Consider the following 19,780-nt stretch of genomic DNA (forward strand, 5'->3'; position numbering starts at 1 on the left):
AATCTACCACTGAGCCACGTCGGTGCTTTTTTTTCTTTAATGAATGAAATTATGACCAGTAAAGTACACAGAGCATACTTCATCAGAAGTCAGGCAAACACACACAAGGGTCAAGAACGGGAAGCCACTCCGGAACGGGGTCAAAAGTCTCGACAACACTGCGCACTTGAGCAGCTGCTTCTCAAAAACTCTGTTGCAAAATGACCCTAGGCAGCCCCGTTTTCGGGAAAATAATCGCGTCAATATGAGCAATGAAATGTTTTAGAACAGAAAAGGAATAACCAGGCATCACAGGCTGCGAACTGCGTAACGAGTGGGTGCTCAAATCCTCCAACCGCACTACAAAAGCTTCAGCATAATTTTTCATAGTTGTCCACCGCAGCATTAAACAATGTACAAAATTATTTGCAAGTGTATAGAGGGTACCACGCTTCTCCGAAGAATGACGAAGGATGGCATAAAAACTGCCTGGATACAACACAAAGTTTATGATAATTTATGGCGTAGGGGGGTACTTTGCAAGTGTCCTTGTAGCAGTTACCCAAAGAATGTTTAAAAAAGGCTATAGAAAGGCCGCTCTTTCAGCTTTTGCTGTTCCTATGCTGCGCGTTCTGCGCAGGCCGGTGGTTTTTATTTTTTCTGCTAATCTTTCCTACTCTTTCTTCTCTATCATTGCAATGTAGCCAACCAAATAGTTAATTCAATAAATCAATCAATCAATTAATCAATCCATCAATCTACGCAGCTTGCCGCTGTTATGGCGATGTTTTACATTTTACAGAGAAGTATTCCCGAGTTCCCTGCCTATGAAAGAAAGTCTCTTTTGAAGTTGGCTTTGCCACAGAAAGCCTCATATTACGGTGAAGCCACCTTCGACAAGCACTAGTTGGGAACGTGCAAGTATCATGACTCCACGGCAACGTGTCTTGACTAAAGCGATACTTATTGCGGTCCTGCAAACTGCTTGAAAGTGTCTTTTTCCTTTGCCAGGGTATAATCTATATAACCTATTCGAATTAACCCATTGTGCGAAGGTGGGACATGTACGTCCCGCTTTTCCATCGGCAGAAAGAACGTTCTCCCGCATCACTCGTTTCGATTCGCGCAACGTTAAGTCACTGAACTCTAGGTAATTTCAAGGAAAATTGTCTTGCCCCGATTCCGAATAGCGGTCGTAGTGTTACCATGGCGTTAAAATTCGCTCATTTTTTTATGATAGCTTCTGAATTTTCTTTTTTTTTCGGGTTGATAGAACTTACCAATCAAAATGCCTGCGAATTTTCCCTTTTGTTTTTTTTTTTTGGAGGGAAAAGTGACTTTAACTTCCAGACATCACGCAGTTCATTTCTTTTTTCAAATTCGCGCAATACCTTGACTAATACATGCATCAGAACGATTCCCTATATCATCCCGCTCACTTCTCAGCGCAATCGCGGATATTTGTGCATGGAAACTTTTCTTGATATCGTATACCTCTTGAAAACTGCATATATTCAGGGACGACAAGTGTACTCGACTATTTTGACAATGAAAACAAAGGCAGCAAAATGAACACAAAATGGTTGGTGCAAGCGGTGAAGTAAGCTTCACAGCAACAGAGAACAGTGGTGTGAAGGCGCACAAGAGGCGCAACTGCAAATGGTGTTGCGGTTAAAACGTAGCATTGCCGCTAATGCGAAGTAATGAATGCAATAGCAACAAATTGGAAGGTCACGCGCAGAATCAAAAGCAGATCGAAACATGCCCCACATTTCTCACGCACCAATTACACACCAAGACGTACTCACAGGTACAGATGAACGGGGAAAAGCGTCTCACTTGTTACTTCGCCGTCTGAAAAGAGCGCCTTTTTCGCAAACGGAGCCTGTGTAACGATTGCAGTGACCTTTGTGTGCCCGGTAACTACAACACATCGTCCCGGTGAAAGCCCGAGGCCAGCCAAGACGTACGATCGCCCCCACCGCACGATAAACGCACGCGTGAGTATCCATCCAACCCTCTCACCACGGGGAAGTACACGTGCGAGATGAGAGCGCGCACCGCCGCGTCGTGACGATGTGGCGATGCGCGCTCATTGCACCATCTTGCTAATAATGCTGAAAACACGATAGTTTCCCCTGAGATGTCCTTCGCCAGCGGTAAGTGGTAGATATAAATTGCTTGCCATTGAAACGTTGAAGGAGGTGCTTCTTCGTGGCTCAGTGGCTAACACCTCGCATTCAGAATTCAGAGGTCCTGCGTTCGATTCCGCGCACCGGAGTCTTTTTCTGGATTTTTTTCTTTCTTGCGTTTTTGTATATATAGACACGTATACATATACGTTGAGTGACGTCGAGGCCGGTGGCAAAATCTAGCTGCGAGTGTCCATATATTGCTATCGCTATAATAACTTTCCTCTTCACAACTTGAGAAGTGACACTCAGCAGTGCCACTTTCTTCGGCCTCTTCATCCCCAAATACCTGTTGATGGAAATCGCGAGGTGGTGAGTTCATGAGACAGTGGGGCGGTATTTTCCCACTTTTTGAAAACACTCTCACGAACTTTTTTTTTGTAAACTAATGGCTTGATTTTGATGAAGTTTAATTGAAACAATTTGTTGTTGTGGATATGACTACACCACTGCCGGTTTTCATTCCTCGGTTCAAAAATATAGGCGAACCTACGAAGGGTTAGAAATGTGAATAAACAGAGCCGAACGCTGTCAGTATTAGGATGTCAGCGGCAACGATTGATTACTGCTATTATAAATGCAGGCCTGAGCACTTTATACTGAGCACGTGGTTGAGCTTATAGTGGTTGCCCACGTTGTGAGTGGCGTTTTAAAATACAGCAAAGAACTAATTTAGAGAGAGAGAGAAGCACCACTTTGTCGCTGCTAATCAAATGCAAAATAAACGAAAAAGGCGGTGCTTTTACTTTCGACACAACCAAAACGCAAAGGCCAAGTGTAAATTAAAATAATATATACAACTGGGCGCCGTGGTGGACTACTGGATATGGTGCCCGGCTGCTTACCAGAACGTTGTGGGATCACATCACGCCGACGGTGACCAGATTTCTACGGAGGCGATGTGCATGAGGCACGTTTGCTTAGATTAGGCGAACCTTAAAGAATCCTAGAGGGTAGAAATTGCTGAAGCGCCCCACTACGGCATCTCGCATAATCACGTCACGGTTTTGGGACGTAAAACTCCAACAATTCATTTTATATAATTAGGAACGAATGAATTCAGTGGGTACTTGTTAAGAAACATAGGCGGTTTTACCGCTTGTCAGCTTCGAACTCTGTTTAGCGACATTTCGACAATCTGGAATTTCCATACACGCGTAAATCACAGCGAATGGAAACCGCGAACTCGCGTTATCAGCGCGACGATTGATTGATTGATATGTGGGGTTTAACGTCCCAAAACCGCCATATGATTATGAGAGACGCCGTAGTAGAGGGTTCCGGAAATTTAGACCACCTGGGGTTCTTTAACGTGCACCCAAGTCTGAGCACACGGGCCTACAACATTTCCGCCTCCATCGGAAATGCAGCCGCCGCAGCCGGGATTCGAACCCGCGCCCTGCGGGTCAGCAGCCGAGTACCTTAGCCACTAGACCACCGCGGCGGGGCTTATCAGCGCGACGGCATAGACGCTAAGCCCTACCTATGACATAGCAGTACTCAGTGATGTCGTTGGGCACGGTCGGAATGGCGGATTGGTAGCTTTATAGGTTTCCCAGTCAAGGAGTCGAAACAAGCTGTATTTAGGTGCAAGCACGTGTACTCACCGCAGCCTCGTTCGTCGCTTCCATCGATGCAATCGGCGACTCCGTTGCAGCGAACCGACCCAGTGGCAGATGACACGCAGAATCCGTTCATGCACTGGAACTGGTTCTCACCGCAGGCTAGAAAATAAAAGTAATAAAATAGTTAATTGGCCCCGACTAGGAACGTTCTTATTCCGATGTTTTGCGAACGTCGCGCGAACTTGCATTGTTCCTTACATTCAGGGGCGGCGCCAGGGGGGGGCAAGGGTGGGCTGGAGCCCCCCCCCCAAATTCTCGCCTGCCCCCCCCCCCTATGCCCACCCAAGTGCCCGGAAGCATATATTGAAAACCTAGTAGGAGCAGAGCTAGCTTGCCCCCCCCCCCCCCCGGAGGAACTCCATTTTCATGGTTGCCCCCCCCCCCCCAGTAAAAACATCCTGGCGCCGCCCCTGCTTATATTTTTTCTGTCTTTTTTTTTTAAAAAAAGAAAGTACGAGACGAGAGTATTGAACATAGGTGATTATGTTGCAAAAGAGAAGCATAATATGAAAGAATAGCGTGAAACTATAAGACATACATGACTATATAAAAGTTAGGTTTGCTTAATTTACTTTTTGTGTTTGCGCGCATGGTTATGTAGCCGATGCCACTGGAGGATATGAGCTGGTTATTGAGGCAACAACAACACAGGGTGGGCGCTCAAGGCGTTCGTCAACAGGCTGCTGGAGAAATAATAATAATAGTTAAAGCAACAGAAAGCACCTGAATCATGCGCTGTTCACCCGCGATATCACATCGCAGTACGCGTACAGTCACGTCCTGTATATATTTCAGTCAAAACTGCCGAGGAAGTTCATCGCGAAGGTTCTCCCATTAGCTTGCTTATTTGTTCCCGGGCTTGCAACCAACCATTCTTTTGTTTTTACTTTTGAATCCCGGTAGCTGCATTTTCAGTGGAGGCAATATTGTTCAAAACCCGTGTGCTGAGATTTGGGAGTCCACCAGAGAGTAAAGCAACTGGTTCTTGTTTATCTCGGACGAATAACTTTCCTTAATTTTCTCGGGAACCTGCTGTGTTGTCTACTTGGCAACTTTACGCCTTGGGCTTCATCAGACTCTGCGTTATAACATTACCAGGCGTGCGCCGACCTTTCGTAGTGTCACGCAATCGTGATGCAAGTGGTATGCAAGCTTCAGACGAAATATGTTTTCCTAACGACCACCGGATCATCAACAAGCTCGTAAAGTTAACCCACGTTCCTGGAAACCGCACGTATATTGCCAGGCTGGTCGGAACGTAGTTCGCAGGGTCAATGCTATTTGGTTTCACAAACACTTGTCTTTTTATTTGTCTAGCTTGCTGACTGACTATCGTTTGCTAACGCGGCAGCGGCTAATCAGGCTGTTGATTGCCGTCAACGGTGGCATGCACGAAGTTATGTTGCTGGCAGATGTTGCAATAACACTCGAGAGCGACGTTCGCGGGAAAATGCAGCGAGACGTAGCTTGCGGGCATCATGGCCCCGGACCTGCGCGTAGGTCTATAGGCCGATGAACGAAGTATGCGGTTGTATAAACTTGTTAGTGCGCAGCTTGTGGTTAAAGCACTTCGTCAGCAACTGACAAGGCGAGCATCTAAAAGAGCTGTCCTGGTCCTGGTAGCCTCGTGAAACTCTTGTACCATGGATCCCGTGACAGCCTGCTAGCGCTACTATAGGTCATCGTGGAATCGGAGACGCAAATTCGATGGCTGTTCAAGGAAACAGTCTCGGTCTTGTGAAATAAATGAGGATACACGACTTGTTTATATGGCCCATGCCCTGATTAATGTGCTCAATATAAACAAAAGCGTACGCTGTGAAGTCATTCGCACTCATCACAATTCTATGCATGTGTGACGTGCAGGGCGATCTTGATCGGTATCATATAATCGCTTTATTCGTGACACTAAATGGTGATAATTACATAATAAAGATATGAAGTAGCGCTAAGAACACGACGCTTCCTCTTCAATAGCGGGTTGCGAAGGGCTGTAGACTAGAACATGCAAAACTTGAACTGTTTCATTTAGGAACGAAATTTGGTTTGCAAAGCTCTCGAACAATGTCGCATTGGATTCAGCGACGAAAGCACTCGTTTAAAGGAGCACTGACATCAAATTTACTCATGCCAAAATTTTTGCGTCAGCGAGTAGCTATAGACGCCGTTGCAGCGATTCGCGACCTAAAACACAACCGAGGGATGAATAACTATCGCTTTTATTGATTTATATCACTGGTATCTAGCACTATTCAAAACGGCCGGCAATCCCGCCATTTTCAGCGCAGGGAGCACCAGCAGTGGCGCTACCTCGCGGGCACCTCCAGAACACGCCACAGCTGACCACTTCTCTACAGAAAAGAGTGACGTCAGCTTTAGCTGGTCCACAAACATTTTGTCTGCTAGGCGGACAGATTCAGTCATGCCTTGTCACCTGCATTGCTGTTGTCGCCGTACAAAGAGTCGACTCGGGTTCAATACGATAGTCTGGCACCTGGAATCCCCACGATTCGCGACGTCACAAACTATTTTTGCCTCGATCGACCTTTTGCAGAACAGTGATTCCGAAATGGACGCCGTTCCAAGCAGCACTGCAGAGGTGCCCGAGGATGCACGCTTCAGCCATGTTCGCTCGTGTGTCTCAGTTAGCTATATTGGTGTGTTTTGGCGTGCAAAGCATTCAGGTATACGCAGAGGTCTCAATGCAATATAGCTATCGCGAATGAACATCAGCTTAGAAATAAAATATGTTTCCTGCTTGCCAGGTTCTTTTTTGCGCCTACTGATGGCCCCACCTATCCATGCAGCCTCTCGCAGTTAACACGGTATTACCACTTTTACGTGGACGCAAAGCCTACAGATGAAATAAAATTCAACGATACCTGCGTGTTACTTGTTAGCGATGATATCTGACTATGCGCTGTTGCACTTTTGATGGCTTGTGGTAGCGTTGATGTGTAACACATACGTGATATTTTGAAAAGACACCCTCATTGCGCTTTTTCCGTGCTTCGAACAAGACGACTACAACTCACCTGCAACTCACAACGATTCCCCGACTTGCTGACCGACAATCGCACGTTTAATCATGCTCTTTTCTTTCGCCGTTCTTTTAAAGGTGGTTTTTATCTTGATAATTTCACGAAATCATTCAAACCAGTACGACGAAGATCAGACGAGACGAGCGAGTGCGTTTCCGCGCTTCGGCGCCACGATAAGAACACTCGGATCATACACGTCATCGCTACAACGGCATCGTCACTCAGGATGGTATTTGTGGAATTTACCACACCGAACACGTAGCACTGGTGTCGATGTCGCAGGGCAGTCTATTTTTCGTGTGTTCTCCTTAGCTTTTCTGCGCTGTTTGACATCGAATTAAAATAACTTCCACGCGACGGATGCCATTCAAATTTGTCCAAGAAGACATATGCATAATTAGCGATCGAATGATGGGCACGTCTCAGTCTTGGAACTTGATGTCAGTGCTCCTTTAATCCTGTATACGAATAAAAGAACTAGTGTCTTTTCATCAAATTAAGATACCGCGCAATCTCTTGAGCATCGATTTCTTAAAAGGGTGCTAAATTTTTCTATAATGGGACGTAAATGTACCCTGAATTTAATTAATTAATTAATTAATTTACTTCTTTATGTCAATACTGACAGTCTGTATTTTAAATCTTTGGCAGGATTGTGTTACAGGTTATGAAAATACATACAGAAAAGATATACATTAGACGTATGCAAATATCAGAGCAATACACGTAAAGGGTTTTCGGTCGCGTCTCAACACTCCTTTAATAGGAAACGAAGCTGAAAATACTTACTGCAGTTGACCTCGTCTTCCCCGTCCTTGCAGTCCTCATGTCCGTCGCACCTCAAAGCGGAGGGAATGCAGAGTTTGTCTCCGCAGTAGAACTTGTTTGATTGCTCGCACAGGGTCTTGTCCACTGGGAAGTGTCAAACAACACACGCGACCCTGCACTAGGTGACAAAAAGGCGTTCCAAGCGGTCTACACATTACAGCACGCCTGCGTCGCACCAGTCTTCGTGAAAAGCATCTGCTGTTGTGTGTTTTAAGAGAACTTAAAAAGTGTCAACGTAACATGAACAGAGCGGCTCTTTTTGTATTTGTGTTTGTCCCTTTTCTATTCTTTCTGTACGATTGCCGACAGTCAGCAGCTATGAATTGTCTCCCAGTCCGCTCGGACAAGTTTGTCACCACAATCGAAGTTGTTAGGTAATACGAACAGCATGTCTATCTTTAAGAAGAAAAAAGGACAAATAAATGCATCGTTGCGCTTGTCTTTCTGTACTTCGTTTCTATAGGCGCTGTTCGCATTGGCCTTGATCGGCTTCCGGAAATGTACCACACCTAAGCTTTCGTCAACCAAGAAATACAATAGCTAGTGGATTCCGTATGCGTCTTCATGTGCGCATGCGCAACTACTAGTTTTCCCTCTCGGGCAATTAATTCTCGTCGATCAGTGTGGTCTAGTGAATGGAACATGCATCTGCTCAATAGTCTCTCGCAGTAAAGCTTCCTTGCCTATTTCACGTTCAACTATTGATGTGCTGCGCATTTCAATTCTATTTTTTTTTAGTTCAGCACTTATTGTGAGTGGCAAGCCTGGTACAGTGTTGTTGATATCCTGTCTTTGCGCATTCCAAACTCGATCTTTGTTTCACTCCTGGTCCATCATTCAACAGCAAATAAATGAAGCAAGTCAAATAGTTTATTAATCTGTCACTCTCACTCCTCCCGGTCAATGATATATGACATTGCCTTTACTTATCCGCGCACACTTTGCCATCAACGCCGGTGATGCAAAACAGTCGGGAGAATGGAATAAAAAAAAACCTTATTTTAGTCCTGCAGGACGTGCTTAGCGCGTAGCGGGCGTCTCCCAGAACCCTGTTTAAAAAGCACAAAGGATAGCGCCAGAGAGAGAGAAGAAGACGGGGGAGATGGACAGCAGACTCGCAGGACAAACTTACCGCATCCGCTTTCGTCGCTTCGGTCTCTGCAGTTGTAGATGCCGTCGCACAGACTGAGCGGCTTGATGCAGGCGCTGCTGTCGGGGCACATCACTTCGAGGTCGCTGCACGTGGAGTTTACTATGTCTGCAACGCAGAGAGAAGGCGTGCACGCCGGTCACAGCTCGGGCTGCACGGCAATGATTGACGCTCGATCTGGCCGCGTGACTAACGGCAAAGCGAGGTCGTATCAATTGAACAGCCTGCCCGATCGATTTGGCCTCTGGTCTGATAAACCACTTGACCAGAGCCGAGTATACCGGGAACTGCGTGGTTCTTTGGTTTGAATTGGTTGCTGATGTAGCCAGCGCATGTTAGAAACAGACACAGCGAAGCTTCGTCGCACTCGAACTGATCTTCAAACGCACCAGCCAACACATGAAAGGCTACAAGAAAAAAAAAACGGACAGGGGTCCTGAGTGTCGGTACGCTTTAAGGTTACGTTTCAATAAGAGCCTCGACCAAGTAAACCAACTCGAAGTCTTGCATCTGGGTCAGCCATGCTACTACCTTTGTCATAGTATTCGACAAATCTAGCTGTATATTTTACACAAGGCAGTGCATTTGATAGTACCACATGTTGAAAACCCAACGAGTACAATAGGCACTGTCTTTGTGCAACGACCTCTTTCATAACGTAAATAAAACGGTGACACTGATTTGGCAACAAATTTACTCACTCAAAAAAAAAAAAAGTCTGCTTCTGCAGCTGCGTTCCGCATTTCTATAGAACGTTCAGCCTAGATATTTCTCAAAACTGTAAACTCCGGTAGAACGCACAAATATCTTAGTCAAAAAAAAAGAAGGGGGGGGGGGGATAATTATTTTGATCGTTCAAGGAGTTTTCACCCAAATGCTTCAAACACACTAGCTGAGTAGTTCTACTGAATCGAGTGCGGCGGTAAACATCTTTGTGACGCAGTTGCATTCAATCTGCTACTTGTCGAACAGATCGTGAATGTGCGGAAACTTCAACTGCATTGTAGAATGTGCGCCTCATGTCTGTTCGGCATTCTCTCAAAAGCGAGAACGGCAATAACTGAGACGAAGACAGCAACTCATGTGCACAGTCTGCAGCTGATTGACATGCAAGCGCTAGGGAGAAACCGGGTGGGCGTGGCAACTCCACCAGGAGACAATCGTCAGTCCGGGTCTTTTCGTCCCAGTCTTTGAAATGTCTGCACGCGTTCGCAATTACCACCAGCAACAAAGGTGAGCCTTACCGCAGTTGTGCTCATCTTCGCCTTCCGGGCAGTCCCGTATGCCGTCGCACTTCGCCGAGGCCATGACGCACGTCTTGTCCTTGCACTGGAAGTTCATTCCGCAGGTGTCGGTACCTGGCAGGCGGGCGCCGTCCGAGCGGAGAAATAGAAGAACAAGAACAAGGGCGACACATGATACGCTATAGGACGCGTCGGGACGTCGCTTGGCTTCCAGCCACGCGTAAGCGGTAGCACTCGTCGACATCGCGCGATATCAAAGGCACGGCGACGGCGCGGCCAATATAGGCTCGTTGCGAACTGAGAGAGGTGGAGGGGTGCTATAAACGCAGGCTACCGTTACCAATTCTCAGTTGCCTCTGACTGGTGCTGCCTGCCTTCTCTGCCGCGCTGTAGCGACGTCAAGTAACCAAGGGGTGCCTTGCGAAATGGCTGAGCCGACACGCGCAGGCACGAGTTTATGAAAGGAATCCATCTCCCCAAGCAGGAAGTAAAACCTCGCGGAGGAGAAAAAAAAAGATGATGTGCTGCTCAGGCCCTAACTGGACAAACACTGTCGCGCTGAACTGCAATAGCCACGTGCGTAATGGGGAGCCAGTGAACTTGGTTACGTCGGAGCCAGAATGGGAGTAGTGATCGTAAGACTCCCGTAAACAAGTTATTCATCTCGTCTTGAAAGAAAGTCAAGCATGTAGAATTCAATGGAGTAACGCTTATATGCACTCACAATTTTGCTCGTCCAGTGCTCCAGGGCAGTCTTCGAACTGATCGCAGAGGAGGTTGGTCTTCAGGCAAGTGTGGCTTCCTTCGGCGGGACAGAAGAACTCCTCTGAAGAAGAATAGTCACAAGTAGCAGTCGGGACTTGTTTTATTTTTGAAAACGCCTGTTATTAACGTGCCCTTTAGTGAGACGCCAGCTGACAAAAGTGGCAACGACAAAGAGCATATAGGCTCACAATGAGTTTGTGTTGCACAATTGTACGTAATGTAGAGGAAGGAGAGCTTTCTCGTCACTATGGTTTACACAGTGGCAAACAGGCTTAATTCTGCCCTTATAGCGCCGAATTTAATATGATCTGCCACAGTTGCGGACAACATGCAACATGAAAGCAGGTGAACAACGTAAAAATATGTGACGCGCTCGTAAGGCACGGTTAAAATTTGTGCTCAGTGTTCACAGAATTGTCACTATTCAGGAGCCTGGCCAACCAGAATACAGATAATGGTGTGTACTTACAAACAGCTCTTACTCTGGTGTTGTTCATAGGATTAAATTTCAGGCAACCCAGACACTGGACATTTATAACTGACGAAATAGACTCGCCAGTGACAAAGAGCACTTATTAAAAATAAACTAACTGTCAGTTCAGCCACGGGATTGTATTCATGAAATGAACTCACGTTAATTCTGTTTAAAAATACTTCAGACAATTTTTATGCTCGCATGTCATTAGTGAAGATGGCTAGCCCGTGTAAAAGACGTTTACGAACGACTACCGTTACGGATTAGGCACCATGATATATAGCTAAAGTAGCCGGTCTTCTGGAAGCAGTTCTTAAATACTTCTTTGCGAATCGGCTGCACCAGAAAACGAAGCACGTTACACGAGATTCAAATGAACATAGCTTACCGGTGGAACAGTGGACCCCGAACATGTCTTCCGTCGAGTTCGCCATGGTTTCGTTGAAGAATTCGGTGGTCGTCATGTCCACGTTCGTCATGTTGTTGCTGTCGGTCATCATGCTCGTTCCGTCGCCATCTCTTAACGTAATGTTCGCGGCGTTAAGCAGCGTGCCGTCGGCCGTCATGTTCCAAGAATCCATGGTGCTGTTCACTACGTCCAGACCATCTTCGGACAGGGTGTTGTTGTTCATGAAGGTCAGGTTCCTGCCCATGGCGAAAGTGCGGTTGCTGACGTTCAAGTCTGGGTCCACTTCTTCCGTCGATGAGCCATTGCCGAAGCCTGGATACACCAACGTCGCGTTCATCGATTCGGTATCGTTCATCACGCCGGCCAACGTTGTCGTCATCAGGGAGACGTCGGTGGCCGTCTCGACCAGCGAGAGCGTGGTGTTCGGAGAGTCTGTCACGTTGAACGGCAGGGTTTCGTTGACAAAGATCGGAACTGTCGTTGTTGTCGAGACAGCGGTTGCGTTGTGCTCACCGGTGTCGGTGTCGTTCATGGCATCGCCATCAATTTCCCGGAACACCGAAGACATCTGCGTCGTGGTAGTTTCCGCCAAGGTTTCATTTTCAGTTGCCGTAAGCATCCTTTCAGTTCCGTTGTCTACTTCTGTGGCGGGCGTTGCTGAAAACACCATAACGGACGGAACAGTGACTGAGAACATCATGGTCTCTTCAGTGCTGTTCTCCGAAGACACCGATGAAGTTGGTGCCGTTTCGTTCATAAGCAACACAGTTACCGGTGTTTCGCTTGACGGCACAGGAACGGTCGTTAATATGCCGGCGTCCGTGGTCACGTGGCGTTCTGTCGCCATACCAGAAGCAGTGGTTTGTTCAAGTACTACGGCAGCGGTAGTTTGTGCCGTGGTCACCGGCGTAGTTACGGCGTTCATCATCATACTGACTGTAGCATTAGCGACGTCACTACTTTCAGTGGCAAAGGTCGCAACCGTCGTCTGACTTGCTTCTCGAGTCAATGAACTTTCGACTTCGGTCGACGACTGCGGCTCTGTCGTCAAGGTCGCGCCGGTCGTAGGCTCCGTAGCCTGCTCAATCGCGGGGCTCGGAGTCGTCACTAAGGTTTCCGTTGTTGGAGGTGCTGTCGGGTTGGTCATTGCCATCTCAGGAGAACTCAGTTCGGAGTCGGCGGTCATGGTCGGGGAAGCGGTTGTTGCTAGCAGAATCAAAGTACCCGGAGCTATAGAAATCTTTGGTGTCGTTGTCTCTTCTCCCGGAGTCGCCGGCGTCTCCGTTACAGTAGCGGATGTCGTCGTCAAGGCATCCATTGGCGCCTCCGTCTGAGTTGTCGTCGGCGGCGGCGGTGACAGACGAGGGATCATTGGGGTCGTTGTTTCTGACATGTCACCTTGAGAGGTGGCCGGTTCCTTTTCCGTAGGTGTTGTTATCCACTCTGCTGTCATTGGATGCTCTGAAGTGACTTCCGTGGTGTCGCTTATTGGCACAAAGGTTGTTGTACCAGTCTTTTCGTCTACAGTTGTTGCTACTGCTGCAGGAAAGATGGGAAGAAAAGCGAGAAAAAAAAACGTCACATTACAGTCGAGCTGTATAAAATTCCAGTTGAAATATGTGCGTTATCAAGCCATAAATGATACAGATTAGGATGGAAAAGCGATGGTGCAGGAGCATTAGTGTTCTGCATGAATCAACGATTGTTGTGAAGAATCTTATAACAATGAACGTTACAAAGGAGATGCAAAAACAGCGAGGATAATCCCACTGGCGGTTAGCCTCAGGAAGTGAACCGCCAGATAATCTTTTGTGGCATTTCACAATATCCAAGTTACCACTGACAAGAATGCGTGTTCCATGTCACGCATACTGCAAATGCTACAAAGAAAAATAAATGTGAAAGGTATAGTACAACCTAACTGCCTAATTCACATATTGCTTAGTGAACTACCCCTGATAATAAATATGAATTAATGGGCCACGGACGTCAGAATTAAGTCGATAAAATATGAAAAATTATGCGTTTTGAAAACAAGTGACATCACAAGGTCACTAGTAAAAAAGTAAAAAAAGAAGTTGCCTCTTTTTAAATTACGTAATCAAACTCCCACCTCCCACCACAGGAGAAATGAAGGTTTTCCAGTTAAAATACATATACAGCGGTTCACAAACTCTATCTTCTAATAAGCTTGGTGATACCGACGAAGACACATAAAACATCTGAGTTTTTGACAAAAAGTAAATGCAGATGCGTATCTGATCGAACGTGCAGTCACTGGAGCGATGGTGAATGATACAGAGCATGTGCATGCACGGTGAACATATGCAGCTGCGGGGGTACGGAGTTCAGGAGAGGAGTACGTTTGCGGCACATCTGTTCATGATCGAGGTACTGGAAGCAACAAGGCAGAGTGCCCTAAAATAACGTGTATAACCGATATATTTTCGGAAACCATCCTAGATTCGACTGCTCAAATGTAAGAGCGTTTCGTGAAGACAGGTACCGACCAATCAGGGCAGCGATAATGATATTATACAAATAAGCTAGCAAGCATTATTAGCTAATGTACGATTGTCCCCAATCGTAAAATGTTTCAGAGACTACAATGACATATACTCGGTCTGTTCTGTTTGTTAGTTTGTTGGTTAGAAGTCAGACTATGATTGTTGTGCTCTGTGATTGTAAGGAAAAAGTGTTATAGGACATCATACGTGACATTAACCTCTTATTCAGACGTATTAAATGTAAAAAAAAGACATAAAACTCTCGCTACACCGAGGTACGCTCCATTCAAAAGTATACATGCTTCCTTTGATAACCGATTTATTCGAACGAAGAGCTGTGGGATGAGTGGTAACGTAACGCTAGAAAACAACTTTCTCACATCTGATAGTGTAGTTTCTTATTTTTAAATATTCAAAAGTAATGATAAAGATAGGAGAATTTTCGAGTGGTATATTCCGAATTTCACTGCTTTCTATCCGGTGAATTAAGGCTTAAAAGGAGGATAACAGCTTTCACTTCACCATCCATCAAATACCTACTAAGGGGTAAACTAGCACATAAAACTATCTCAAGGGCAGCATATGAGTATTTTGACTGCAAGAGACAAACGAGGCTTTGGTACAAATCAACAAGCTTGTGGTGTTTTTGTTGAAACACACTGCTAACAGAAGTTGGGGCGATGGAGGGGGCCTAATGAAAAGCTCCATATGAGGAAGGGCATATAAGACTCAATGTCGTATAAAAGCTAACCTTCGTATTCTCGAATGCTTGTTCGCTCGACACGACATTCCCCCTGAACGCGCGAAAGCAGATCGCAGCGACAGCTAGTCCTCGAGCAAAGTTCTTTTTTTTTTCAATTTTAGATACAACGCTTCAGATACAATGTTGAAGAGCCCATCGGCTCCCTCACTCAAGTTGCTGCCCTTCAGTGAACTCATTGACGAAGCGCCTCGAGTCGAGGGTACTTTGAGGATAAGAGGTATACTGTATGCCCCCTACTCCTTCGCATGTCATCAATCGATGGGGGCAACCCCCTACTCCTTCGCATGTCATCAATCGATAGGTGCAACATATTACCGATTACGCGTCATTTTTGAGTGCTCGAAACGAGTACAACAAATAGAAGCGAGCATTTGAGCTGTGAACGAAGCGAAAACGGCGTATGTGGCACACTTAGCTCAAGCACAAGTGATAGCGTGACACAGGCCACATCATGCGGGGGGGGGGGGGGGGGGGTGATGCCGAGAAAGCGTATGCGCGGGCGTTGATGGCATGACGTAATGGTTTACTGCGTGCAAGCGCGAACGCGGAAATGGGACTCGCAGAAAGAGAAGAGAGAGAGGCAGTGATGAAGACGCAACATGGCAGGGGTGTGCATTGCGACCGTGCTTCTTTCGCTCCTCACCGGGTGTTTGCGGCTGCGCGCACGCGGTCTCATTCAGCCTGCTCGCGCCGGCCAGACAGATGCAGGTTTTGGTGCCACTCAGGTAGTCCCACTCGCACTCGCTGCCGAGGCAACCCCCGTTGGCCACCTTGCACCAGTTCGTCACGTCTGCGCACCAGACACCCAACTCAGGCTCGCCGGGCGCGCGCGCTGCTTCCCGTTTTCCCACACCCGTGATGTTTGGCACCCCTGACCTATTCACCTCGGCCACCACCACTATACTGTCACCACATGCACGAAAACCCATCACCAACACGTGCCACAACTCACACAAAAAAAAGACCGTCACCACACCGCCACCACAATCGCAGACAGCCGTTCCAAACGCGTATCAGGAGTCTCAAACAGACGAAGCTTATGACGCAGTTAGGTGCAACCATCCCGATCCTTTCCGGAGTACACACTCTGGCTCGTGGTCGCAAATTGTCTGAGCATCAATGAAATCTTGAGTGAGAATCCCAACTTCCCAACAACAATATTTCTACATATAGCTGTGTGTCTATATGCGGTCTGGCAGTGTGAACAGTTTTGCTTAGTTACGCCGTCAATGGTTGAAATAATTTTATGTAGTGCCTCTATAAAAGTTTGTGACTTATGCAAGAACACGTGTTAGTGTATTGGATATAGTGTTATGTATTGCACAGGTACATGGCTCAGCCATATAAATGTGCCACATAGTTTTGCGTAGCGTATCTGCACAGATCCTCTGTGTGGCTCAACCATACCGAGGATTACTCTGATCAAAATTATGCACACAGTCCGACCAACTGGGCCGAGTTTACTCAATAGCTGTCCCAGTGCCCAACGGGTGTTTGAGACCCCTGACCGTACAAGTCCATGTGACAAAAGCCAAACAAATATATGGCGGGTGTCATGATACGTTGTCTTTGTCGCGGGGTGTTGCATTACCGCCGAAATTCACAATGCAAGTATCATGGTGCGCTGAAGAAAACAAGTGCCTCCACGCAAAGCGATGTGTGTTGAACCTACCCTGAACTCTACAGCTCAAAGACACTCGCGTACGCTAAACATCTCACCTTAAGTGCTATGTACAATCACCTTGCTGTGTCGGAATAAGCTTTAAGAGAAAGTGCTTCATTACTGTCGTTTATAAAATACCATCAGATGCCATTTAATGTTTACAACTCAAGGTTCTCTGTCATTTGCGCTCGTACGAGTATTGGAAACCTCCTTCATATGTACAGTCAGAGTCACATGTTCAGGGATCACGAAACACAGGAGAAAGCCGAATAATCCAACTGCTTCTGCAGACAATCTTCGATTTAGATTCTTGGTCCGTTATGAAACGCGCTAATGACATGTACCGTGCAGTTCAACCAAATACAGTCATAAATTGCTGCTTAAATTATGTTTTTTTCGCGCTAGCGGCTTCTAAAGTTTTCACTCCGGCTGTACAGTCCATGCAAAGTTATCTTGCGGCTTTTGATTGTATATTGGTGGTATCTCCAGCTAATGTTCATTAAGAACATGTCAGCTCTTAACTGTAAGTACTTTTGAATAAGACAGAAAAAAAACTAAAAAAAAATGTAAGGCAAGGGCAATCTGCCAGCGCTACCATATTTGCCGCAGTGCAGCTCAGAACATTTACCAAACAGATACTCATTTTCCATCTTTTTTTTTCCGCTGAAGCGTACATTAGTGCCGTGGTTCTTGTTACGTTAATTCACTTCTGTTTATTATTCTTTACTGAGCAGCATTTTGTCTTCTTTGGTTTCTTATTGACATCCTTCCAAACCAGCTACAACAGTTCATCGTCACTACTTATGTACATTTGCATATTTGCATACTTGTGCTTCTTTTACCCCATTACAATCACCAAAGAAACACCCCAACAGTTCTCACCAAGCGCGTAGGTTTTGCCATCATTCTCTGAAAGGAGTTTGTTATGTATTTCATTTGTCAGATCATCTTACTGTTTTCTTCTTTAGACAATTTTGAATACCGAAGGTCCCTACAGTTCAACAGATACTGTCGAATAAAGAATGATCGTAAGCCTATTCAAGAAATATCGACGGCTGGTAATAGATGATAGCAAGAACGAGTTTCCTGCCATTTTCTTTCACCGTAAACTTCAGCCACTGTACAACTTCTTGCGCAAATCACACTTTGAAAAAAGTGCATCTGTGTATGGCAACAACATGATAACATCAAACGTAATACGATGCAACACGCCCAACTTTCACAAATATTTTAAAATTTATATGTTGCCGCAGTCACTTGTCAGAGGAACTTTTTAATAGTGAAAAATAGACTAAGGCGTAAAGGCGGTGATATCGTTAACAAAGAAAAAAAGTATAGCTTATCCCAACAAAGCGTTGCCATGGCAACGGGTAAAAGTGATTTCAAAAATTCCAAGCAATCAGCAGTAACAGCCTATTTAAGTTTCACCAGTGAACAAAGGCATCTACTAAGAATCTCCCATTATATCTAATTACAACATTCCTTGGCATGATAATGTTATCAGCCTAATGCATAACCTAATCATTGCTAGCCATATTAATTGAAAAGCAACAGGGTAATGACACCCTTTAAAGTGCATCGCAACAGCAACAACCAAACGCTGTAAAATAATACCAACTACGACTGTGCGGCCGACATTATGCGCACGTTTTCGAAAATAGCTTCGCCCACATTACTTGACCAGAAAAACACTTCAGCACGGCTTCATCTTTTTGCTTACCTTTATCGGGTTACATTAAACGATAACTTTGACTACCTAAACAGAACTGGTGAAGCTGAGTTTTCATTGAGGAATGCACTAGCTGGGTAGCAAAAAGCGAATCTCGACCCAATGCGTAAGCGCTACAAAGCTGACCTAACAAGGCTGCTGACGATGATGTTTATGAACTGAACGAGAACGAGCAGGGCACAGGAAATACAAGTGACGTCACCGTGGACCAATGACGAAGGGCCGAGAAATTCGTAACGCGTCAGAGCTGTTATAAACACGTATTGTTACGTTTTTACAGTTAAAGCTGTTATGAGCACACAACTCTGGTCACACGCAGTTGTCCACCGCCGCTGCCATTGCCGCCACCACCAGTGTCCATAACCACATCGCGCGAAATTAAACAAAAAGAAAACCAGCACCAAAGACACAATGGGGCTCCAAAGCCGGGTCTCTTGAGTGCCAGCCCGGTATTCTACTACTGATCTGTATACGCCGGTGCTTGTGACTTGTTGGCAAACCTAGCACAGAAAACACAGTGGAGCTCGAACCCGGGTCTAATGAGTGCCAGACCGGTATTCTACCACTGAGCTACGCCGGTGCTTGTGACTTGTTGGCAAACCTAGCCCTGAAGACACAGTGGCGCTCGAACCCGGGTCCGCTGGGTGCCAGCCCAGCATTCTACCACTGAGCTACGCCGGTGCTTGTGACTTATTGGCAAACCTAGCACAGAAAACGCAGTGGGGCTCGAACCCGGGTCTAATGAGTGCCAGACCGGTATTCTACCACTGAGCCACGCCGATGCTTGTGACTTATTGGCAAACCTAGCACAGAAAACGCAGTGGTGCTCGAACCCGGGTCTAATGAGTGCCAGACCGGTATTCTACCACTGAGCTACGCCGGTGCTTGTGACTTGTTGGCAAACCTGGCACCGAAGACACAGTGGCACTCGAACCCGGGTCCGCTGGGTGCCAGCCCAGCATTCTAACACTGAGCTACGTCGGTGCTTGTGACTTGTTGGTAAACTTGCCTTAGGCTGGATTGACGTCGGGAAAGAAATCGAGTAAATTCGACCTATAAAGCGTTTTTAAACAGCGAAAGAACAATCAGTCGTCGCACAATGCGATTAGCGTAACGAGTGGGCCGTCCAATGCTCTAACCCTTTACAAAAGCTTGTTTTTGTTCCCCTAATAACTGCGGCGCATACGCACTAGAGCCATAATTCCTACTCGTCGCCAGCCACTGCTTGGACAATTGGCACAAAATTCCGTGCAAGTGTTTAGCGGATACCACGCTTCTCAGAAGAATGACAAAAAATAGTGTAGCGAGTGCCAGCCTACAACCCAAAAGTTTAATAATAATGCCCTATAGTGGGTATCAAGCATGTGTGTTTGCGGTAGTTACCCAAATGAGTGTTTTGAAAAGGCCCTG

General features: G+C 46.2%; 1 protein-coding gene across 5 annotated transcripts in view; it reads right to left on the reverse strand.

Annotated features, from left to right (window-relative positions):
* LOC119170642 (uncharacterized) overlaps positions 1 to 19,780 on the reverse strand; it is a 314,953-nt gene that overhangs the window by 24,582 nt on the left and 270,591 nt on the right. For 2 of the 5 annotated variants that reach the window (XM_075886970.1, XM_075886972.1), the window contains exons 8-14: positions 15,622 to 15,768; positions 11,688 to 13,247; positions 10,784 to 10,885; positions 10,060 to 10,173; positions 8,798 to 8,923; positions 7,627 to 7,749; positions 3,779 to 3,895 (exon numbers count right to left, since the gene is read on the reverse strand). In XM_075886970.1, the coding sequence (XP_075743085.1) occupies positions 3,779 to 3,895; positions 7,627 to 7,749; positions 8,798 to 8,923; positions 10,060 to 10,173; positions 10,784 to 10,885; positions 11,688 to 13,247; positions 15,622 to 15,768 (2,289 nt within the window). The remainder of the gene's footprint in view (positions 1 to 3,778; positions 3,896 to 7,626; positions 7,750 to 8,797; positions 8,924 to 10,059; positions 10,174 to 10,783; positions 10,886 to 11,687; positions 13,248 to 15,621; positions 15,769 to 19,780) is intronic. The other 3 variants (XM_075886971.1, XM_075886974.1, XM_075886973.1) reach the window with 3 other exon arrangements.

This window comes from Rhipicephalus microplus, chromosome 2 (assembly GCF_043290135.1).
Source record: "Rhipicephalus microplus isolate Deutch F79 chromosome 2, USDA_Rmic, whole genome shotgun sequence".
Lineage (NCBI taxonomy): Eukaryota > Metazoa > Arthropoda > Arachnida > Ixodida > Ixodidae > Rhipicephalus > Rhipicephalus microplus.